General features: G+C 34.6%; 1 protein-coding gene across 1 annotated transcript in view; it reads right to left on the minus strand.

The window, feature by feature from the left end:
• The window catches only part of LOC129800489 (DNA-binding protein SATB2), an 84621-nt gene that overhangs the window by 30123 nt on the left and 27886 nt on the right, over window positions 1-26612 (minus strand). Inside the window, exon 2 of the mRNA XM_055844906.1 lies at window positions 22676-23036. Coding sequence (XP_055700881.1) covers window positions 22676-23036 — 361 coding nt within the window. The remainder of the gene's footprint in view (window positions 1-22675; window positions 23037-26612) is intronic.

Raw genomic sequence — 26612 nt, forward strand, 5'->3', positions numbered from 1 at the left:
TCAAATTCGGGCATTTGGGACCGAAATGTCATCCGAATTAGAGAGAAATTCGGGCGACAAAGTTTTTGAAATGCAACGATTTTTTTTATTCATCTTCACACTCATTAAGTTTACTTACTCATATTTATAGTAAGTGTCATAAAAATCCCTTAATAATGCAAAATCACATCATAACTAAGGCAATTCAATGCAAATTTTAGCATATTTTCTTCATTTAATTACCAAGATCAAACTTGAAAAATGTCAACAATTTTTTTTCAAATTTAACTGCTGCCCGAATTAAAAAGTATCCCGATCTTAAAAGAGCCGAATTAGCAAGAGTCTACTGTAATTAGTTAGGAAGCTTCGTAATAAACATTGGAAGCTTCGTAATCACTAAATTTTCTATGTTTTACAATACATATATGACTCATCGCAACCATATTTTAAAAACTATGGGAAAGTGGCCAGTTTTTAAAATATATTGGGAAGTCACGTTTATTGAGAAACATAGGAAAAATTTAGTTATTACTAAGCTTTCAATGGTATCAACCATGGGCACTTTCCCCTAGTACAATCAGGTGCAGTCAATATTAGTGAAAACTTGTCAGTATTTTCAAAATTTCAAAATTGAATAATTCCGTTGATTTTCTTGAGGCTTAAGCCGACAGAGAAATCCAAGTTTAACTATATACCACACTTTCACAATTCATCCCCTTTTCTCTAGTTAAATCAAGGGCTATTTTGGGGTGGTGGTGGTGAGGGAGAGAAGAACTATAGCGCCCAGTGTACAATAACCCACCCCCGCCCTAAAGTCTAACAGGATTAAGGCATCCAGGCGGATTTGTTGGAAAACCTTTACGTATCTCTCAAACTTATTCCCATCTCCTTCAACATCCCCTTTTTGGAATCAACCTCATGCACAATATACCAAAATTTCCTCAGCTATATAGCCATTTGATCCAGCTTATGGGAGGAAAATCGAAGAATTTTATAGACTAACATTATAAATTCATGCTTTGATTTATTAATGAATAATGGACGTTTTCGACTCTTCCTTTTCAAAGGCAAAATATTATTGGGCTAAATCATAAACTGCGATTTTCACAAAGATTAATTCATCACAGGAAATTCCCATCCCTCGGAATGAGTGAGAGAAAATTGTCTGAGGATATTATTTATGAACTAATCGATTGGAAATTATATTGGATGGGGGTGGTAAGCTCTTGAAAAATTCATTTAGTTTGTGCAATATTTGCAATATGCCACAATTAAATAAATTTTGTGAATAGGTTTTTATTAGGGAAAATTGGAAAAACATAGAAAGGGAGAAGGGGGGGGGGGGTATTTTAGAAATTAGTATTTTGCTTTTGGGAATACTTTTGGTGCCCCCCTAAAATAATTTCCCGCATACAGTACTTTGTGTTTTAAATGGTTTTGTTTGAGTATTATATTTTTGATTTAATAAAGTGCCTCTGTGGTGGCAAATAAACCGCAAATTATTCATTTAAAATAATTATTTCATCCCCTGAAAACCCCACCCCCCCATTTCAAACGTGCGTGGAAAATTTACAAGTTTCGAATGGGGAGGGTATAGGGTGTGGAAAAATACTTTTCAGGTGGGAAATACGATGGGGATTCTCCATTGAGCATCATTGTCATCGCAACCACCTCAAATGTCCCTCCACTAACGGCAATTATTCAAAATTTGTTCACACATGAACACCGAGGAATAAAGCCCAAGTTGCGGGGGTGGGTGACCAAATGTACGGGCGGGATCACGCGTAAACCGCACAAATAGACACCCCCCTGGCCATCCATCCACCGGGGAACAATTTTCCAAAACGGGGAAAATTGGCACCCAATGTGGTGATTGCGTGCCACCATAAAAGTTGATATTCCTGTCCATTCGTCCATTCGGAGGGATGGGAGATATGCGTTTTGGAGAACAAAGTTAAAAACATACCACGAAATATTTTATTGCAAGAGATTACAGGTGGTAATGAGCTTACCAGTAATTTTATTAATTATTCCAATTAACATGACAAAATGCACTTGAGCAGGGGGGGTAGAAATACACTTCATCAACATGATTTTTCCCTTATGCGATATTTTCCAAATTGATGAACACACATTTATCCAATCCCCCGGAAATTCATTTTGAAAATTTTACCCATAACAAATTTTGTCATCCTATTTATGGGAGAGAGAGGGGATGCACGAGATTTCAATCAAAAATTGAAAATTGTTTCCCCCCCTTGTTCAGTAATTATACAACTTAAAATAATATTATTTGCGGTAATCTTCTAGAGAGATTTGTCCAATGACAAAACTATTGATGAATTTAAATGGATGCCCACAAGCTGATTTTTGAATTATCGAGTGTAATTTACAGACACAAGAGTATTAAGCCTAGTTCGATAATTTATTTATTAGCAGGTGATTACAGAAAAATTAATCATTAAATTGTTGCGAAAATTACAAATGAATTCATCAAACCAGCAAGAATTTTCGATTTTCAATTATTATTATTACGTTATTCAGGGGGTTGACATTAGCTCTGAAAAATGCGACCAGTTTTAGTGTAAATTTTTTCCTGTTTTCGTACACATTTCACGAGATACCTCCGAAACTACATAGGTTGCCAATTTGGGATTTTCGGTTGCCTATTCCATATTAAATTGGCTTTTATTTTGTATTTGTAGTTTTTGCTAAATCATTCCACAATGACAGAAAACACCGAATGAACTCCAAAGTTTTTTCGGCACGCTAGAAACACATGGGAAACATAGGAAAAGTCATGCCCCTGACGTTATTCCACTCAGGGATTTTCTATTAAACAACTGAAAATTGGAGAGGGAAACACGCAGGACAGGTTTATATCCTCCTTACGTTTTTATGACCTATTTATTACCACATGTAAATTACCGCATTTCACTACGTCACAGTAAGTAAATTTGTGGTAATGACAATTAATTAAACAGGTTACTTGATAAAGAAAGATACGGCAAAGCATCTCGTCTTTGCAAACTGCTCGTACTCGTGAAAAAAAGTTCTCTGTGAATTTGCCTTACGATACGACTGATTATAATAAGTAAGAAAACAATTTCAAAATAGAAAATTATTCAATAAATGCGTATTTTAAAATGTTTTAGCATGAGTAACAAGAATATAGACAATCACCATCATTATCATTTTCAATCGATTATTCCTATTGGGGTCGCGTGCCCATGACACCCAATTTAGCAGCCCACGCTTGTCGATCCTCCGCCACTTTAGGAAGATGTTAATGTTCACTTTTGACGGGGTCACCGAAGACCGAAAGTCGATATTTCTTACCGTTTGCACTCCAGGCCGGTGACAAGTTGAAAAAAAGCGAATTATATAACTGCTATCTCTTTGAGTTCCAGTAGTAATAATGACAGTTAGGTCCCTATTAGGTTCTCAAGCAACTTATTAGATTCTCCTTTAGGGGAATTCTGTAATTTTCGTGGCATTGCCACGCGTGCGTTCGAAAACTTACAACCCAAATAGCAATTTGGAGTAAGATTACCTTTGGATGTATGTATTCTGGATTCCAAAATCGGGTCCTATGACGGTCGTCTGAGAGTCGAATGACGGAAAATGGGGAATAATATGACGGTAATTACGGGAGTAATTTGGCGTCACAATAACTCTAAAATTACTCGCTCACGACTAAAATATGACGTCGACTTCCAGTAACTTCCAGTGTCCCTATAAAAAATCTTTCCCTCACTGGGTATATCTGAGGGGAAATTTCACTTGTCAAATGGCAAATAGAACTGTTCAGTCCTGTAAATCCGCAAAGTAATTGATATTTTCGCATGTTTTCTCAACAATATTATAGTGTGCGTGCATTTGGGAGGAAAAGCTCCCCCGGTAGAGATGTGTGTTGTGATTTGAAAAAGTACAGTACCGACAGGAATTAAATGAAAATTAGGCAATTTTTTGCATGATAAACACACAAACATTTTTTTTCTAAAATGAAATTTTGTAGTTCACAAGTTTGCTCCATTTTCTAGAGTGTCCTGTGATTAAAATTTTGTGTTGAAAAGATCTATTTAGTGAAATTTTTAAAAGATTTTTTTTGTGTTGTTGCTATTCATTTGGAAAATTTTTGACATGTTGGATGGTTCATGCAGCAATAGTCGAATGGCAAAAATCTTCGCAAATGTGAGTAGTGAATTAAGGAAGCATTAGAGAAATTCACATAGAACGTAGTGGAAAACGATAAAAAATGTGAAGAATTGTTGAGAAAATAGTGTCTACGGGGGTAGTGCAATACAAAGTTGTGAAATGCACTTAACGTCGTCATTTAAAGTGCGTACGTCGATTTGGTACTTATGCGGTAGAGAAGGACGCCAAATGCATTGTTTTTGCTTTTGAAAAAGACCGTCGTTTGGAGTCGCTTTTGTTACTGCATGGCAGAGTAAACTTTAGAACCGTAAAATAACGATAATATTACTAATTCAATCTTGAGCAATTCCGTGACCAAAATATGACAGGAATATGACTAATTTTTAAGATTTCAATTAGATTTCAACCATTTCTTGTACTCTAAAAACCAGTCAATTTTGAGTCAGAGTAATTTTTTACGGATTGGGAATGCCAATTGAGCTTTTTTGTCATATCATATGAGTTCGAAAATGCAATTCATTGATTTTTTAATGAAAACCCTTTACTTGATGATTTTATGAAAATACAATACGTCTTGGTTGGTTTGTTTAACAAAATTCATTGTCATTTGAATTGCCAGAAATCTCAAATATGTGACTTCTGACAATGCCACGTGAGCTGAAATGGCAATGTCATGGCTACAGAATCGCATTTTCGAAAAAGCTCTTCTAAGATTCGAACACAATTTGTCATATGGCATTGCCAGAGCTTTACAGAATTCCCCTCCTTGAAGCCTTTCGTTATGCACTTGGGGATTTAAACACTTCATGTGTAAAATATAAGTGAATCAGAATTTGTTTGTACTATACCTTGCTTATAATTAAAACACATCTAAAAATGAAGTGTATCGATGCTTTAGTTCTTGAGATATTTGCAAAAAAATGGCTTCTGGAAGTGAAGCTGTTAGATAAGAGGCAAACGCATCAGGTATTTCGATTCCTGGGATTGATTTGGGGAGAGAGGAATTTTCATAACATTCCAATTCGCCAAATTTGTCTATTTAGTCAGAAAATTGTTCGTTCTGCTTTAAAAACGAAAAAGTAAGATCGCGAGTGTAAGCTGCCGAGATGCGGTACCTCCGCAGGAATCACTCGCAGAGATCGAGTGAGGAACGTAGCCATTCGTGAGGAGCTAAGGCTCGAGGAGTTGCTTCTTTTGAGTTGAGGGATCACATCTTCGATAATATGGTCATGTTCAACGCATGAATGAAGAAAGATTCCCCAGTAAAGCTGAGCAAGCCATTATGAGGAGACCTCAACCTCGGGACAGATCTAGGACAAGGTGGCTGAATTAAATTCAAGATCTTGCCTTGGAGCGTCTTGGGATTGAACCCGAACATTTTCCTGGAGTGAAGGGGGATCGACAAGCGTGGGCTGTTAACTTTGATGTCATAGGCCCGCGACCCCAATAGGCATCAGCGGTTGAAAATGATGATGATGATGTATTTAAACTTTAAAAGCCTTATCAAAATAATATTTAATAGGGTCAAAGGAACACCTTTTTTAACTGAGAGCTCTTATTGACAGTATCAATATTAGAGTCCCAATGATCATGATACCATGAAGTGTCAATAGGTATTCCCTTAACCCTACATGACTAGAGAGAATATTTCCGAAAATATCATGAAAAGTTACATGAATTTTCAAGCTCGTCTGTGTATTTAAACTTAGAGAGAATCATCAAAACAACATTCATCTGAAATTAAGTGAATATAAAATCCCTTAATCTCCTAAAAAGTATCTGAACTAAAGTATTAAAGTGCGTTGAGTGAAAGAGAGGGCTTAAGATGGAGTTTATCTGAAAATATTGAGCATTTGGATTGATGTAAATTCTTCTTGTACGTCACAATCTCTCTCTCTGGCAAATGCCAAATAGATTGTGCTGCCGGTACCCGAACCCTCCTCGGCCCAGGTCACATCATCAACAGCTGGCGCTCTGTTGCATGCGCGAGGTATCAGATAAATCAGGTACATATAGATTCTATGTGACCCGACTCCCAGTACATAATACTCTGTTGTTCAGGATTAACACATAGCAGGAATTAGAGCATTAGCGAGGCTCGAGGATTAAATGTGATTCGTTCCGTGCGACTCTATCTCCTCTTTCTGCTGGGCAAAAGTGCTACTGGGGGAGTGAGATGGGCAAAAGTGGTCGCCTCTAAATACGATTTGTTTCCGAATTTATTTGTCCAGTGAGGGATTTTGTTATAATATTTGTTTTGAAAAGAGTGTGAGAGAGTGTTGGAAAATAGAAAACCCGGGACACATGATCACCAATCATTTTCAAAATCACCTCTTCGATGGTGCTAAAGCCTCAATCAATACGCAATAGACTCAGGATAGGCTTTTGGGTATTGCCTTAAATTTCTGAGAGACCCTACTTTTTTTTGCGTTGGTTAGTTAATTTGCTTTTTGCCTCTATGAATAATAGAAATCCCACTTATACACTGAGAAAAAAAATAGTTGGATTCGAATTATTATACAGATGAAACCTAATTTGAGAATGAGAAAGAAATTAGAATTTAAGACAAAGTATAAAAAATAACATTCTCTAATATAATAAATAAATATAAAAAAAGTAATTAAATTAAAATAATTTATAATTGTATATTACTATAATCACAATTTGTTATAAAAGATTGAAATTTCAGCCATATAATATTTAATCTAATTTTCGGCTTTGTAGATAAATTTTTCTATATATTTTTTAAATTTGTTGCAAAGACATTAAGTCAATATCTCTAACCGTTTGATCTGATTGTATCTTATCGCAAAGAATAAATAAAATAAGTCAATTACCGATTCATTATTATAAGTTGAAACGGATACATTCATTGACATTTCAAAACTTTTCAAATAAATAAAATTATGGCTAAATTTCCATTTATTTTGTATTTTTATATTTTTTTATTTGCTATGCAGTTAATTAATAAAATACGAAAAATAAATCAATTTGATGAATAAACTCTCAAGAATTATTGTACTTAGATTTTGTTGAAATATTCTATAAAGATTTTTCATATAAAAGTTATTTATCTTTTGAAAAATCATTTTATCCGGTTTTGAGATATGCCAAAAAACATTGTTTTAGAGAGGTGAAAAATAAAATTAAAAAAATAAATAAATAAATAAACGGCATCTTAAGAGAATATCGACCTATAGAAAGAGTAACCCGATTTCTTTGATTTTCTAAATTATTCAGAAACATGCAGTATAAAGAATAGATAACGAATTACCTCTATTACTTTATTGAACCGGATAAATATATGTTAAAAATTAAAAGTCTTTCCATACTATTGATCTTGGTTAAATCGACTGACAAATTAGTTCAAAGGTGTGCAAAAACCGTTGAAACCGAATTAACGTCAAAATAAGTTTGTTATAGTAGCGTTTTGGCCATTAACGTACATGTTTCATTTGACGTTTATTCGGTTTCAACGATTCTCGCACGCCTCTGAATTAGTTACTTAAAAATATTCAGTTTTGATCTTTCAAGAATCTAAAAGACAGAATTTCCTTTATTAGGTCTTCAGACATAGGGTTCAGCCCTATGCTGCCCAAAATCACGAAATCCCCAAGAGAAATATTTTCGAATCGGTCAAAATCCCGAATAGATAAAACCCTGAAAATTCCGAAAAGCCAAAATCAAGAAAAAATAAAATCTGGACAGGTAAGAATTTTCAAAACCGAAATTCCGAAAGTCAAATAGCAAAAGCCTAAATTTCGAATAGGCTATCCCAAATGGACCAAATCGCAAAAAGCCCAATCTGGAATGGGTCGAAATCCGAAGTAGGCGAAAATCCCGAAAAGTCAGAATTCCAAAAAGTCAAAATTCCGAATTGACTAAAATCCTTAATACGGGTTTCAGACTTAAGGCTTTACCATCTGGCTTATCAGGGATGATTTTTTTAGGAAATTGTTATTTTGCATTTGATATTAAGTGCATAATTGATCCATTTAGATTTTGACAAATCAATAAAATTGCTTATTATTTAGATTTTTGAGACCTTCGGGAACTGGACTAAACCTCTAGTCTGAAGCCGACATAATGGGACAAAATCCCGAAAAGACAAAATCTTCAATGATCAAAATCCTGCAGAGGATGAATTTATACAGAGAATTATATATAGAAAAATTTTCAACACAGAAAATTTCGCTTTTCACTTTTAGGAATTCGGTATTCTGGCGTTCTGAATTCTGGATTTCAGGATTTTGGCCCATTCGGGGTTTTTGTTTTTCAGGATTTTGGCTTTCGGAATTTCGTCATTTCAAAATTTCGGCTTTCGGGATTTTGCCTTCCGGATTTCTGCCTATTCGGGATTTAAACAAAGACCCTTTTCAGCTGATAAATTACCGGTTCATAACCGATATCTAAGTCTTATCCGAAATTCAATGGTATTATTCTTAAAGGGGTCTCGGTCAAAATCCCGAAAGCCAAAATCCCGAACGCCAAAATCCCGAACGCCAAAATCCCGAAAGCCAAAATCCCGAAAGGGTCAAAATCCCGAAAGCCAAAATCCCGAATTCTTAAAAGTGTTATAGCTACTCTCACGATTGTACCCGCGCTTGCTGGAGGCAAAGGGAAATCTTCTGTGTCTTGGGAAATTATTCTAAACATTTTCCTCCATATAATTTCATTCCTATCAGGATTTTAAACATTCGGGATTTCGGCTTTCGGGATTTTGGCTTTGGGGATTTTGGCCTTTTCGCGATTTTGGCGTTCGGAATTTTGGCTTTCGGGATTTTGGCTTTCAGGATTTTGGCTGCCACCGTTCTTAAAGTATTTTGGGCAATATTTTGAGTGATCCCGCAGTCTCAGTAGAGATAAGCGGTTGAAAATGACAACGATGATGATGATTTTGAGTGATTTATAAATCGGTACAAATCGATCGAAAACTTGTAAACGATAAATGATGCGAAAGTACTTTTGAAATCATGAGTTCGAGCACTTCGCGAAGCCTGGGACACTTTGCAACTTCTTTTAAAATACAAACTGTTTAATATATCCTTAGATTTCCTGTCCTTTTGTCTGAGTGTATCAATCACCTTAAAATTGTTCAGGGTGTTGAACAAATCCCAGGTATTTTGAAAACATTGAACAAAGGACGTCAAAGAAAATGTGTAAAAAGTGCCAAAAAGTCAGCATACTGACAATCGTTGAGAGTGAAACAAGATCTCCGGTCGTTCTTGGAGGAAGGGAGCGCAAAAAAGGAGGTGAAAATGGTATGAGACTGCTGCCCAAACAGTATCCGAAAACATACTTTTCACATAAGAAAGTTAGTAGATGGAGGAAAGAAAAGTGGCAGAGAAATGGTAGAACTACATACGGTGACAAGATACAATACCCTCACTCCTTGTCTGGAGGAAAAGTCCCTGAGAGTTTGAGGGAAAACGTAAATCCGTTATCCATAAGCCCGCTCGGCTGATGGGATTATACGAAATCCAGATAAAGGGATAAAAGCAGACAAACCCCCTCTGTACAATTCTTCTCTCGATATTTTACCGCTCAACTAACACTCTTCCAGGCTTAGACTCTATATCCAATCTACCACATAGGACATCTCTTCCTCTCACATCCTGCCATGTATTATGAATGGCTCAAACGAATTTCCTATGCATGGTGCTAGTATAATGCGAATCGAATGACTGATTTTTCTCAAAGTCCGAAAGGGAGAGACACAAAAATTGCGTAAATCTGCTTCAAAAAATTCATTCGACTATACAAATGAGAAATTCACCAACTATTAAAAAAAAATCCTCCCAGTCCAACGTCACACGGATGCATTCTCAGCAAATTAGAGTCGGTTAGAGATTAATCCAGGGGGATTTACCTTCGCAACAATACCACTGTTTTTCTTCACTCCACGGCCTCTGTCAGATTTTTTTTTTCTTTTTGAAAATGAGAGACTACCCCATAACCATTCAAATCCGTAAATCTCGAATAAGAAATTTATTTTGTGTATGAAATGCATCAGGATTTAAGATTTCTATTCAAAAGTGCCCATGAATAAAATAAAGTAAGCAATAAAAGGGTCGGGTGTTTCAATGGGAAAGCACAATCCCTAATGATGCTGAAATCCATATGACTCTCGTTTCTCTCACTTTTCCTTCCACTAACCGGAGGTTGCCAGAAATTCCTCACTATCTCAGGGATTCGTGCCAACGACACGCTGGGAATCAAATTAGATTTATTGGGTGTCAATGGCGTAATATTTTGAAAGGCATGACGATTACTAATAATTTTTGCACATTTGGTGCTTTTTTACGCTGTTGCTCAAATTTCGTTGCATTTGAATTCATATTTTGACGTTTAATTTGACAGGCAAAATAACTACTGAATAGAAATTAATAATAACATTGACAATAAACTACAAATATGTTTTTAAAATATTTAATATATAATATTTTTAATTTTTTCATAATTATGAATTATATTAAATAATTATTTATATATTTTTCATAATTTTATCAGTTGACCAACTTGTCAAACAAAGTGTCAAAATTTGAATTCAAATACAACGACATTTAAATAGCCTTATATATTTTGAAATCACCTCATTCACGAATTAGAGAAAAGGATAGTACTCTGCAGTTTATATGGTAAAATGTCATCAAACGTAAGCCTTATCATAAGATAACCTTTTTGATATTTTAAAGAGTAAGCATATATCAGTTACTGTAAGGAATAAACAGTTTATCGAGTAGGGGAGACTGGGGCAAAAAGTCACAAAACGGATATTTTATTTTTTTACAAGCCACTCGAGCGCTTCAAAAATTTCTAATTAGCGCAGTTTTATATGAAATTTACCGCTCTACAACTTTGTGAAAGTAATTTTCCTCTATTTTGTAAGGAAATACGTTTATCGAGCCAATTTCTAAAAGGTAATTTTGTGACTATTCTCAAAAATGCTGGGGCAAATAGTACCAGACATTGAATACTATCATATTTTGAATCGCCTCATCACGGGCTTTCGTAAATTTGAAAAAATACCTAGAGGACATATTCTCATAGAAAATTTATTCATCTAAACATTTGTAAAACACCGTTTTCTTTACGAGAAAAGTGAGAAAACGAGAAAAACGCTTTTCAAGCTATTTTAGAAAAAAACACACACAAGACTGCAAATCGTTTGACCAATGCAAACAACAAGCGGCAAGACTTGGTAATGACGTTTCTTTTCGCCGTGAGACATCAGAATTTGCTTCGCTTTTTTGTTACTTTTTGCTCTATACCTTTTGTTACTTTTTACCCCAAGTGGCCATTTTTAATAAAAGGATTTCTGGAGAAAAGAACTTTTGTGAAATTCTAAAATAGATAGCGGATTCGTATTCAAAGAATCCAAATTATTTAGAAAATATTCACCAGTGCATCAATTTTGGAAAATAAGTAGGTAATAATTGTTATCTTCTGCAAGGAAAGTATTTGAAAAATAGGGCTAAAAATTTCGATATTTTTTATTTTCTAAATTCCTTGTTCGAATTCTAAAAAACTTACGACGTTGAAGAAGGTCTATGGAGGCTATTTATAGAAAAAAATTTGAGCCGCTATCTTTTTTACGTTGGAAGATATTGAATTTTGAATTTTTCGATTTGTGACTTTTTGCCCCAGTCTCCCCTATTCATTTTCCTACTAAAATATGGCATTGTATAAATGAGCAGTATATGTTAAAATTGAGGAGCTCAGAGCAAAAAACGCTATTTTAATAGGGAAATGCATACGACTTAGAGTTTTTTTGCTCCGAGCGCCTCAATTGAGCAGTAACAAAAAATGAAACAGTGATATTATCATCCAAATTTTGGCAAAGGGAAAATAAAGAGCTTTTCATTTTATCTGCAAGAATTTTAAATGTTAAATATATAAATTAGACTCATTTTTGTAAAAATTAAAGTTTTTACTGACGATAATTAGATTTTTTACTGCTGGTTTGTATTTTGCCCTAAAATATCCGGTTTTTGTTCTGAATGCCTCATTTAACTATAAATATGATCAATAAAAAACATATTTAGTCATATAAACAATTTAACTAGGACACTTTTTCGGTATAATAATCTGTATCAAATAATTTAGTAAATTTAAATTTTTTATTACATATTTTTTAGTAAACTTGGTAATTTATTTCGCGATGACTACATTTTTTATCAATTAAATAAAATTTTGCAAATTTTGTACCTACCCTACCAATTTGACCGGTTTAAAAACCTTTTCAAATTAACACATATTTAAACGGTACAATATCACTATCAAACTTTATGAATTTCTTAAAATATGCTTGTATTATACTTTTTAGGTTTCAAATTTATTTCCTCTTTTCCAAAAAAATTCTTGAGTACCCTACCTGGTGCGGTCTGTCATTTGACCGAGCGCGCGAGGTAAAACGACTAAGAACAGTTGATAATTTTAGTGTACAGGAGCATCACGAGTATTTTATTTTTGCAAATTAAATTCCGTTAATTTAACGGATTAATAAGTTTCGATGGCCACTCAATGGGTCAAGTGATAGAGCACTCGCTCTATGATGCAAGTGCCCCGGGTTCGAATCCCCTTTAGGTCACCAGGAATTTTTCTGGCGTTAATGGTGCTCGAATTGCTTCCAGTGAGCTTCACTGCACTTGATTCCACGGGCATGGGACTAACAACCTCATCCCGTACAAGAAAAAATAATAATGCATGTCTAGAAATCCCCTTGCCGGAAGGCCTAGTTCCTTCATGGAATATTGTGTCAGCATTATTATTTTTATTATTATTAATAAGTTTCAAGTTTTTTTTTTTAAATCTGAGAGTTATGAAATTTAAACTTATATCTGAATAACTTCACATACGAATCCGATAACCGTGCAATCTCGGATAATATTCAATTTCTGTAACGGAGGCAAATCTTGAAGGAATGTCCACTCCCTCTTACCAAAATATTTGCATATCCGAAGCTTCAGATTCCGAACTTAGTCCAAGAGAATTTCCGAACTTAAATGGGCATTAGCATTTAGTTTGCAAAGTCTCATATTTTCCCAAAATGTTTCAAACTAAATTTAGGTCTTTTTCAAAAGTATTTTTGTAAGAATATTGCAAAATTGCGAAAATGAAAGTGAAAGGCTAATGTGCCAAGAGCATCTGTACGTGTCTATTGAGTGAAAATGATCACTTTCCTTTTTAGCACCCGGCCTGAAAATTCCCATCCGTATCATCTCAATTCTCCAATGCTGAATAAGTGCACCATGTGCTGTGCAATCCCTCGAAAGTATACAGAGGACATCATACAAGAGTCTATCACAGGGGATAATCTTATAATACGCGAGTGTGAGAAAGGAATTGTTTTGGCATTCTATCCCATGGGAAGGATGCTGCCGATGCTGCTTCCTCATGAATCTTTTTTTTTTTTCAGAGTTGAGTTTTAGAGCTCTCTTCTGGCACTTCATCCCTAGCCGGAGGATTTTATTTGTATTTCAGCGGATTTACCTGTTTGGTCCTGACACAATCTCTGATGAGCCGTCAACATTGTTGCATCACGAATAAACATTGATGTAGTTGTATTATGTAACATTGAATGTGTATTTGTGTCCATGAATGATGCTGAACGGCTATGTATATTTGTCTCTATATCAACCCCATCATTCAGCACCGGATTTTAGCTACAATCCCGCTTAGCGCTTAGCCATCCGATGCAACATCCATCCTCCATGGCGACTGGGTCAGGTTGCTTTTGAGAGGGTGGAAGCATGGGGTTCTTTTGGCCATACACCAAACGTATATAAATGAATAGTCCCAAATTCAGCATTTCATGCTATGGCAGGATGGGATAAAATAAGCCGACTTGCCCGTGTATTGAGTTTTGGGAGAACAATGTCGACACTGAGATGGAATGCATGAGGAGTTTGTGCAGGACGGTGGAGGTCGAACATAAATCTCTAATCCTTGGGATTTCAATACACAGATTTCCGTGCTCTTTGCATTTACCCGCGTCTCTTCATCTACAATTCACCACACTCTATTCCGATGCTGTTTCAGTTTTAAAGCATCCACTACCCCAGGATGCTCCACACCTTCCTCAATCCCATGGAATTTTCATTCCCACACTCAGAAAATTGGTTTGAAGAAACGTGCTCGAAGTAAGTGTTATCTGAATACTTGGAAGCACTTTATATAAAGTAGCACTTTATTTTGCAAACCCTTATTTATCAAAATTACGTGCATTATTGTAGCATTAACAAGTCTGTTAAAAAGCATCGAAATTAATCCCGAGCGTGTATTGAAGTAAAATATGCTACTGGTAAAATAAGTAAACCTAACCATTCTATTTTAACCTCCAAGGTGGTTCTTCTGTTCTATATCTCGGCTTCTGTCTGCCTGAGGTAAACACACAGTCTTGATTGGATCAGTTACAGTGAGCGTATGTTTTTATCGACAGATCTCTTTATGCCGGACTTCTTTCTGTACCACACTCTTAGAAAAGTTTAGACATCGTTACTAATGAAAATTAGTTAATCGGGTGATTATTATCAAATCTATTTAAAATAGTTCTTATAATCTTAAAACATTTTACTCATAATAAATTTATTAGCAGTGAGAACATAAGGCAATATTTACGTGGATAAGTTGCGGCAATTATTTCATAATGGTTTCATATAAATATAATTTGCTTGTGTTAATTAAATGAAATCGGTAGCCCAACTAATATTGATCACTAATTCCTTTTAGTTCTCACAACTAATGCAAATAAATGGGCCTATATTTCATAAAGTTCTGACAACTTTTTCATTAGTAAAGATTGGTTTTTTACTTATGTGTTGAAGTTTCAGAAGAATTTCGGTTCGACAGAATGTAGCAGGAAATAGACGGAGACACTGAACCTTTCTTGATTTTCACAATTTTATTCTCTACGACGTTTCGAGGATGGATGTCCTCTTCATCAGGTATCGAATATGGCAGGGAAAATCACGTACAGGTGGGAGTTGTTACACTGCACTTGAACTTTGATCACAGATTGATCCGTGATGTTCACCATTCGACTGACCGACACAGAGTCAGTCGAATGGTGAACATCACGGATCAATCTGTGATCAAAGTTCAAGTGCAGTGTAACAACTCCCACCTGTACGTGATTTTCCCTGCCATATTCGATACCTGATGAAGAGGACATCCATCCTCGAAACGTCGTAGAGAATAAAATTGTGAAAATCAAGAAAGGGTCAGTGTCTCCGTCTATTTCCTGCTATGTGTTGAAGCTTTTTCGAGCTATATAGTAACCACAACTAATATGATATAGTTATTACAGCCAATAAGTTGGATATCAACCACATTTATTTAGTTATTGGAAATAATATGTTATAGTACCCGTTACTAATCTAATTTAGTTATGATGACTAAATGAAAAAGACACTGTAACTAATATTGGTCAACTATTTCATTAGGTTACCCTAGCTAAGGATGGGTCTATGTTTACTATATTTTATAGTTTCCATAACTGTATATGAGGTAGTTGGGACTAAATTTTTCTGAGAGTGTAGTCTCTCTTGTTTAGGCGGTTCATCGTCAATGCATGCATCAGGAATTGCTTTTTCATCCATTCACTGGACTAATTCGTTACGGTTGCTAAAAAATCTGCATCTGCTGAGTTTCGAACCAGAGATCTCACAGTCATAGAGACACTACTCTACCAACTAATCCACTGAGGCTCTATGACCTAAAAAATCTCCATCTTGAATTTTTCAAAGAAAAAATTATCTAATTTAAAGGGTATATTTTTCAATCGACTTGGTTAAATTTGGATTTTTTGGAAAGGTCTTTAAATTTAAACTCTGGATAAATCGGTCGCAATCAGTAATGAATTGGTAAAGTACCTGTAAAATACCAATCTCTTCTAAATATTGTATTTTCTGTCCGCAAACTTGTAACCCATCTACAGTCCAAACGGCAAGAGATACGAACTTCAGATCTTCAGAGAACCCCTACATAAGTCAACACCAAGATTATTATTATCATGTTTATTTTCCCCTCCCTTTTTTATCCCCTCCAAAACCATGTCTTTTTTGTTTTTTCGAAAATGGATCCTACGACTCCTTTTATTTTTGGATATCTTTTGGAGGTGGTCCAGGTGCACATTACGTCCAAACATACCTATGACCTAAAAAAATCGTCATCTTGCATTTTTGAAGATCAAAGATTAATCATCCTAGAGGGTCTATTTTTCACCCGATTTGATTAAATTCGGACTTTTAAAAAAGATCTTGCAATCAGTAATGAATAGGTAGTATTGGGAATAGTGGGGCACCATTGAAATTGAGATTTTTCTTCTAAGTTTAAGTTGAATTATGCCATATCACAATGTGATTTATTTTCTCGATCTGTTTGTGCAGATAAATTATGTCATGATAAGGCTCAATTTTTTTTGAAAATAGGTGAAAAATTCCAATTTCAAAGGTGCCCCAATTACCCCTCTCCGTAAATCTTGTAGGTTCCCCGTCAAATAATTTCGTCAGATATCTTTAAGATTTCTGCAGAAAATATCTACACCTCTGCAGAAAATCTGCCGAGAAATCTGTAGATATTCCTACGAATTTTATTTGGGCTTGGGACAAAATTCGTCAGAAATTTTTGCAGATTTTCTGACGAATCCTGGTGCATGCTCTGACGAATTTCTGTAGATATTTTGCCGATTTTCTGTAGATTTTTTCTACATTCCAGACTTTCCAGACAGGTGTGTCAGAAAAGATGGAATATTTTTCACTGAAGTTTGCAAAATTCAATAGAGTTATTCTTAGTGATATCACAGTGTTTATATAAAATAAAGAATTCTGAGACGCCGTGTTATAAGTAGAGAATAGTGAAGTGATAACTTTAAACACAGTGTCGACCTAAATTTCGTGTTTTTGTATCATTCGATTGGCGATTTTTAAAAAATTAGTATTTTTGCTCGCATTTTTTTTACTTATCTAAAATGTGTACTCGTTAATGCTTGTTAAGCAGAGCATACCATTTTCTTTGTAACTTCTACAGTTTCTTGATAAATCAACAATATTTTTGTTGAGACAATGGAAACTATGCAGATTTCCAATGAAGAAATTCTGCCGAGAATCTGCAGATTTTCGGCAGAATTTCTGACGAAAATCTACAGATTTTCGACGTAGAAATTTTGCCGAAAATCTACAGATTTTCTCTGAATGTACTAGAATATACCGTTACAATTCAAAAAACCTCCGAGTAAAATCGGCAGGTAGAGCAATGATTTGACGGGGAACGCTTCACTGAAGTGATAGCAAAAGAGATTCTGTAACTTGCGATAGCTTCACGTGAAAGGATCACTTTGAGGTTATGTGTTTCACTTGTCAATTTTTTGGTGAAGATGATGTTATCACTCGGTGAAGCCAGTGAAAATTTTTTCCATACTCAGCTTGAAAAACAAGACTCAATTCTAATACTCAATTCTATTGTTTTCCATAGTAATTAATTTGAAATATTGATGAAAATCTTAAATTTAATGAAAATTTCAACACGCTTCCCCTGTCTGCTTCACGCAAAGGTACAGAATAACTTTTCTAGCAGTCGTGAAGGGAAGCTCATGAACCTTTTACTAGTGAATCGTTCACTAGTGAAGCGTTCATCGAGTTACAGAATTCCCTCCCAGGACTAGACGATATTAGTGCGAGAGGTCAGATCCCGTAAAGGTACATTGAACCCACCTAAGTAAGTAAGTTAAAGGGTAGATTAAGTCTAGAGTTATACCAACATTCATTTCGCGTTTACAGAAACGCTCATATATTTTTCTTAGTACAATAGGTTTGTGACTGAAACAACTATGGAAAATCAACTATCCATATTGGGAAAATATTCTCTCCCAGAAACTTATATAGTATCCTAATGATCTCTTTCTGCATCACATCCATCACATTTTCAATCCATCGACTAGATAATAAATTATTTCATATGGCATGGGGAATTTTGTGAGCTTTCAGCTTGTGAGGATTTTCAGAGATTTTCGCATTATAATCCGGAAAGCTTAATCCACAACTCCCCTGTCGAGCCTTTTGTGTCCCATCCGAATAGAGATTATCGCATCCCCATTTCGGGATGGATTTACTCCATATATACATGGTAACTCCCCCAAACTTATTGGGTTACACATCCAAGCCTTCCCCCCCCCTCCTTCTACTACCTCAACTTCCTCCCTGAACAGAGACACTCTCTGAGAGGGCTTTGGGCGCAAAAGCTCAGGGAATGTTGGAATTGATTTCAGTTTCGGCAGCATTCACCCTTCATGAGCATGAATACATGAGTTTTTGGATGGAGGAAGGATGAGTCTCGGGGTTGGGAAATAGGATTAGGGATTAAGATTGGGCTGGTGCATGTGGCACTGTATGTGAATTTTCGGGATGTGCTCTATAGTACAGGGATGAGCAATTGGAAAAAGGCGACCTAAAATACTCTGGTGAGACAGTGATCAAATATTTGCATTGCTGTCGATGTGTGGGATACATAATGCGTAAATATCGGTAATTTATTTAATAAAATCAGGTGCGTCATATTATTCTATCGAGCATATCGAATGCATTGGACGCCTTTAATCTGCACAATAAATATTACTCGGGGAAAACAAAATCACCAGCACTATGCTAGGCTCTTTGGGTGGGTAGGATTGTTGTTATACTATGCAACTGGCCAATTGATTAATCGCGCGAAAATTGCAAAAGCGTTTTGGCCTGACCAAATCAATGGGGTATTTCTGGCATTTTCCAATAACTATAGCCATGGACCATCGAAATTGATATTTTCGCCACAATATATGACAGATTTGCAATATTTACACGCGAAAATGTAACGCATTAAGATACTACATTTACACATGGGCTGTGCTACCAAAAAGGAATGACATACAGTTTATAATGCAGCTGCCTTGTTATAGGATTAAGTGTCAAATTTTCCAGGAAAATTGACGATGAATTGCTATTGAAAGTGTTATGTACCTTTTGATACTTATGAAACAAGAATCCTGAATTTTGTATTTTATATTATTTCAATTGAAATAATAATAATAATAATGGTGGTCTAGTTCCATAGACGAACTAGGCCTTCCCACAAAGAGAGTCCGGGACATCCATTATTATTTTTTCCTTATACAGGGATGGGGTTATCAGTCCCATGCCCGTGGAATCAAATGCAGTGAATAGGTGTGGAAAGCTGTGAGCGTCGGGTAAGAAGAAGTAAAGAAAATTTTCAAGTTCTTCCCAAAGCTTTCGGCTCGGACTCCAAGCCTTTCTCAGTGGCTGGGGCGGGAAGGAGCACTATTTATTCATTAATAGTAATTAAGTAATTAATTAAATTAAATTAAGAGTAAGTAATTAAATGATTGTAAAATGATTTGATGAATAAATAGTGCTCCTTCCCGCCCCAGCCACTGAGGAAGGCTTGGAGTCCGAGCCGAAAGCTTTGGGAAGAATTTGAAAATTTTCTTTGCTTCTTCTTACCCGACGCTCACAGGTTTCCACACCTATTGAATTAATCGTCGGAAATTACCAAAAACAAAAACAAGTGAAGGAAGCAATTCGAACACCTTTAACGCCAGAAAAAATCCTGGTGATCTAAAGGGGATTCGAACCCGGGACACTTGCATCACAGAACGAGTGCTCTACCACTTGGCCTATTAAATGCCAAGCTCATTTTAAAATTTTCATAAAAAAAATTAAATTTAAAAGACGAAAAATAAAAAAAAAAAACAAAAAATACGATTTTAAATTAAAAGACAACGTTTCTGGCATAATAAAAATGTTTTCTTAGGAATAAATTATTAATTCTGCTGTAAAGTTCCTTAAATTGAAAATATTTCTAAGAGCAAGAACAAAATTTCCAGAATAAAAAATCGGTTTTGAAGTCAATAATTTTACAATTGGATGAAGAACTGGCGTGATGTGTATTGATAGGGGACTCTCCGGTGGTGGCCAGTGGATTTGAAGTCACTTCACAAAGAAAAACACTTCTTCAATCTTTCCCAGAGCTTTCCGTCCTGGATATGGACCTTCCAGGACCACATCCAGGACTTCCAGGATCCGGGACCGAAAGCTCTGGGAAAGATTGAAGAAGTGTTTTTCTTTGTGAAGTGACTTCAAATCCACTGGCCACCACCGGAGAGTCCCCTATCAATAAATAATTTTACTTCAAGAATAAAATTTAAGAAATTGCAAGTATGTTCAAGAACAAAACTTATTGAATCAAGAAAAGATTACTAGAATTAGAAATTCGATTTATTGTCAAGAAATAAAACGACTTGGATAAAAAGCATGGGATATTATTGACTAATTTAATTAAATTCAGTATTTAAGAATAAATATTCTGGAACCAGAATGAAAAGTAATCAGGAATTTCATTTGATACTCAGAAACCAATAGTTAATACTATAATAATAATTTAAGTTATTGGTAAAGAAAGAAAATGTTAGATTCGGCAGCGGCCAAAATCCCGAAGAGACAAAATCCGGAATGTGTTGAAATCCCGATTAGGTCAAAATTCCGAAAAGTTTAAATTCCAAAAACCAAAGTCCCGAATGGACAAAATTTTCAAAGGGAGGAAATTATACAAAGGATAATGTGTGGACTAATTTCTTTAAACACAGAAAATTTCCCTTTCTTCCAACAAGAGCAGGTGCAATCGCAGAAGCACGAAATTTTTATTTTCATTTTTTTTGTTTCCCTTCTTACCTAACCCCCCTTACCGAGGTCTTAGGCTTTTAGGCCTATTTTGACCAGTATCCTATGAAAAAAAAAACAAAAACATCCTTAGAAATGGATACCCAAATCCAATCTATAAAATTATTATCTGACAAATACTGAGGAAAAATAATAAATAATAAAGACGGGAACCTTACACATTAATAGCTGTACTGCATGACATTTTTAAGAATTCGGAATTTTTGAATCCCGAAAATCCCGGGACCCAGGAAATCCTGGGACCACGAAAATCCCGGACGGGATCCCGGGATTTCGGGATCGTAATATTTAAGAATTTCGGGATCTCGAAATCCCGTTTTATCAATGCATCGATCCCGGGATTAATCCCGATCCAAAAAAGGGCTGAAATCTCGGGATTTCGGGATCCCGGGATCCCGTATTGGAAACCCTACTTTCGGGATTTGGGTTTTCGAGATGTTGGCTTTCGGAATTTTGGGTTTTCGGAATTTTGACCTAATCAGGATTTCAACAACTCATTCGGGATTTTGTCTCTTCGGGATTTCGGCTCTTCAAGATTTTGATCCATTCGGTATTTTGGCTATCGGGATTTCGATCTGGATCCATTCGATCAATGTATTATTTAGACTTAATGGCGCTGGCACACCTTTTCATTTGAGTGAAATTCAACCGATTGAAATTTCACCTCTTACTCTTTCAAACTGAAATCAAATGTAGCTGTCGCTTTGTGTCAAATGAAAATTGAAATTCAAATTGAAAATGAAATTGAAATTGCAATTTTCATTTGACAGAAAGAGACAAATATATCTTATTTCAGTTTAAAAGAGTAATGGCGCTGGCACACCTTTTCAATTGAGTAAAATTCAAAAGATTGAAATTTTACCTCTTACTCTTTCAAACTGAAATCAGATATAGCTGTCTCTTTACGTCAAATGAAATTTCAAATTGAAATTGAAAGTTTCATTTGTCAGAAAGAGACAAACATATCTTATTTCAGTTTGAAAGAGTAAGAGGTAAAATTTCATTCGATTGAATTTCACTAAATTGAAAAGGTGTGCCAGCGCCATAAGAAGTAAATTTCAATCGATTGAATTTCACTCAATTGAAAAGATGTGCCAGCGCCATAAAAATTTAGTAATTCATTTTCAAGAATAATTCTTTTTAGATTAGGAACTAAAGTACAGAAACAAAAAAAAATGTCGATTCGATATTCAAGAATAAATCTTATTGAATCAATAATGCAGGTACACAACGTTAGAATGTTATTCATTATTTTAAAATTTTTTTTTTGTATCAAGACGACAAGAATTCAAAGAAAATATTATATTCTCTTTACTCACTTATAATCTATAGAATAGAATTTTTACTTTATAGGAAAAAATTTTAAAAAAATCCAAAGTTTAATATTTTTCTTTGCTTGAAATGAAAATTTAGCTCATTGTTTAAGATTTTTTCTTTAAATCAAGAAAAATCAAGAAAATTTTAAATCAAGAATTTAGAATTTTATTTTCTGATCAAGAATAAATATTCTTGGATGAATTCAAGGAATTTAGTGACAAACAAAAAATAGTAATTAAAATATTTTTAAGAGCAAGCAAACAATTTATAAATATAATTCATAGCTTAGAATACTTTTTACGAATATTAGTTATTTTGGATATATTTTTTTATATTCTCCTAATCATAATTTATAAATTTTTCTTTAAGCAGAATTTTCAATAAACACTTTTATGGGGAAATATAAATTCTTAACTGAGACTCTTAAAATCTTCACCTAAAATTATTTAGCTGCAATTCAAATAATATTTTTAAAATAAAAATTTACTTACAATTGACCTTGGAGAAGTCAAACTCCTTTCTGTCTACAGGCGGTGAATTATTTCCCTGACTTCCTGTGCCATTTTCTGTGATATTAGCCTGTGCACTGGGGGCTGATGGGGCCACAGATCCTTTGGGATTGATACCAAAGTAGGGGGCTGGTGTCTGAGTGTTAGCGATGGCACTGGATGGGGTGGTCAATTGCTCTTGATTGGCATGGCTTGAGGAGGCATTTGATGATGGTCGATGGTGATACTTGGGACTCCTGGATCTCTCACGTGGACTCCTAACTTGAGCACTTTCCTGACCACTCGGTGGCGATGATTGTTCATCTTTGGGCGTCTTCGATCGTGTGAGAGCAAGGGCTTGAGTCTGCAAAGGAAAAAGTTTGTCACAATGACACATATTTGGATAGTCACGCGAAACTCATTCGTCTGATAGATTTATGACAATTAAGATTAATTTACTCTAATTCGGAATTATTTATCCAGTCGCTATGGACTCGCTATCAAATCTGTATCAATTTATATCTGATGACACCTAATTAACATCTAAGCGCGACACACAAGGCCTCAATATCGATGTCTTAACAATTCTCGTCGCGACACTACTTGATAGAAGCTCTCTCCTCGGCACTTTATATTCTGAATCTAGCCAAGATGTGCCTGATTAGTGATAAGAATGTGGCAATATGTTGATTCAGATGTCGTAAGAATATTTCACAAGGTCGTTAGAAAGATTTCTAATTTTTTTCCGTTAAATTCAAATTTGAAAATTTTTGAAAATGCTCCAAACGCTCCAAATAACCTCAAAATATAACCTTAAAAATTAATTATGAGTATTTTTGTTTAACTTTTTGGGAATATTTAAATACAATCAAAATAACGCGAGTTGCAACGGAATTATATCAATCTCCTGAACATAACCTTAAAACCACAAAAATTAAATATATATTCAAGTAACTTCATCAATTTTTCAATACTTTATTGTTAGTTCAAAGCTAAATTGAACGACATATTTTCAAAAATTTTTGAAGTAAATCACAGTAAAGTAAATAGCACTGAGGTTTCTTAATATAGTGAAACATAATCTCAAATATTGGATCTCAAAAATTTTTCATTGTAATTACCCTATTCTAAATACCTTGGTATAAAACTAAAGTCGAATTAATTAATATATTAGTATTTTTTATTTATTTATTTATAATATAAATAGTGACTGAATTCTCTAAACTTTTGTAAACATAACCTCATTCCATTGCATTGAGAATTGTTGTGGTGCAGTAGACTCTCTCAAATTCGGGCATTTAGGTACGATATGTCACCCGAATTAAAGAGAAATTCGGGCATCAAATTATTTGAAATGCAACGACTTTTTATTCATCTGCATACACATATTAGGTTTACATATTGTAAAATTCATGAAAATCCCTTTACAATGCAAAATCACATCAAAACAAAGACAAACCATGGCAAATTTGAGCATATTTGCTTCATTTGATGATCATAATCAAACTTGAAAAATGTCAATAATTTTTTTCAAATAAAACTGCCGCCCGAATTTAAAAGTAGTCCAACCTTAAAAGAGCCGAATTAGCTAGAATCTACTGTAATTATGCAATTTTAACATTTTTAAGTTAACAGAAATCTGACTTAAGCAAGAAGTTTCAAAGAATATTTAAAATCAGTAGAATCATGATCGATATGAAATAAATATTCGGAATATGACCTCAAAACTTTTACTTACTGAATGAAAAATATTTTTCTCTGGTGTTTCTTCAATGTTATCGTATTAAATTAACTGCCTCAATAAATTTCGTTTATTTAACAATATTTTGCAAAGAAAAATTCCCTAAACTTATTGTATAGATAGAAATTGTATAATGTATAGACTTTATTTTGTAGACTTTGCACACTGCTATACATAAGACTTTTATTAATCTTAGGACTCATTGATGTCCTTCGGCGACCTGGTCTACCATGTCAAACTATACAGGGATATACCAAAAAGTCATAATCCTTAAAGCCAAAATCCCGAAAAGCAAAATCTCGAAAATCCTTAATCCTGAAAAGTCAAAATTCCGCAATCCAAAATCACGAAAAGCAAAATCCCGAATATCCTAAAACTCGAAAAGCTAAAATCCCGAAAGATAAAATCCGGAAAACACAAAATCCCGAAAACCTAAAATACCGAAAAATCAAAATCCGTAAATGTCAAAATCCGAAAATAAACAAAATTCCAAAAAGCCTAAATCCCGAAAAGCCAAAATACCAGAAGTCAAAATCGGGGATTTTGGTTTTGAGGTTTTTGTCTCATTCGGGATTTTTGCTATTTGAAATTTCGTAGATCTATTCGAGATTTTAGATTTCAAAATTTTGCCGTTCGGGATTTCGACAGCGACCCCAAAAAAGGTTATCTCACTTTAAAAGCTTAATCTTTTAAAGAGACGAAAGCATTAACTTTCGAGTTTTCTAAAGCAATTTTTTAGATTATCAGGGGGGAGATGATAACTTGTTTTCGATACTATCGACAGTCGATTCTGAAAAATTTAAACGATAGCTGCACTTCCTGTAACTAATACAGATATTTATTAACAGTCACATTCTTTAAAAATATCACAATAACAATGCGTAAAAAGTCGACATTCACTTAATCTAACAGATATAGATTTATCGATACTATCGATTCGGTAGTGTAGAAAAGTTATCATTCTACGCCAGGTTTCTTCATATGAGTCATCCCTTAATCTTTAATCGCTATTATCTCGGCTTCTGAGTAATGGATGAGATCAAATTCTTCGGCAAAATTATAGAGAACGTTCTGGTCTACATTTCACCCATATATCACTTTTCTATCACTCCATCCAAGTCCTTGATATTTTAGTTTAAATACAAAATTTGTATATTTTGTCATGATATTCTTGAGTTTTGTCGAAAAAGAATACCAAATTTATCTTAGGTGAAATCAGGAGAAGTGGATGTAATTTAGGACTGCTTGAAATTTTGGAGATTTTGAAGGTAAAATTGATACCACAAATAAATTGATTTAAAATTATGGAACTTCCTTCGAATATTAAATAAATAGTATATTCCAGCTAAATATTAATTCTTTACTAGGTACGAAATATCAACTGTTCAAAATTACAAGTAAGGTGTCCAAAATTACAGTCGAATTAATGTCAACATCTTTATTCCTTTCCAAACGTATTCTAATTAATTTTAGAAAAAGCAAGGATGATAAACTAGTTTTCGAAGTTCCAAAAATTGAAAATATCGCATTTCAAACTTTGATTATTAGTGGTTCTGTCCAAAATTACAAGCACTTCCCCTAAATTGAGTACTGATACTTAAGTCTTGCCCAAAGTCACAACCCTGTCCAAATTCCGTTTCGTCTTTAAAGGGTTATTGGCAATTCTAATTTCGATGGGTATTAAGCATTTAATTATTCGCTCTTTTGCTGCTTTACATAAATTACATAGCTATAAACCCTTATGTTTACGTTTGTAATGCATTTCAAGAGCATTGGGCTTTAAGTCAGTAACTTATTAGGAGTCTCATTGACTATTGCTAGGATTTTCTTGCACCTCAATCAATTTTGCAGCGTTCCATTTGATTGTGCGTCATGCTGATCTCTTGCTCAATGTTGCATAAATGCGTTTGGGTGTATGATATTGACTTTGTCAAATAGAAATTTGCTCCAGATCCAAGCTTGAGAGAATAGTTCTGATGGCGTTTTGCATTGACACAAAATTAATATTTGAGTGTTTGCGTCACATACAACAGCTTGAGCTCTTTCACTGTAATATACGGCTCTAATCTGGGGGTCAATCGATGTTAAGTAGAATCACGAATATCTCCAATTGAACATGAAATGTGATTCGTCCTCACACCATAAGTAAAATGTGTCAATCGTCAATCTTGAGAAATGGACAAATTCCATGGGGAGATG

The sequence above is a fragment of the Phlebotomus papatasi genome, chromosome 2 (assembly GCF_024763615.1).
Source record: "Phlebotomus papatasi isolate M1 chromosome 2, Ppap_2.1, whole genome shotgun sequence".
Taxonomy (NCBI): Eukaryota; Metazoa; Arthropoda; class Insecta; order Diptera; family Psychodidae; genus Phlebotomus; species Phlebotomus papatasi.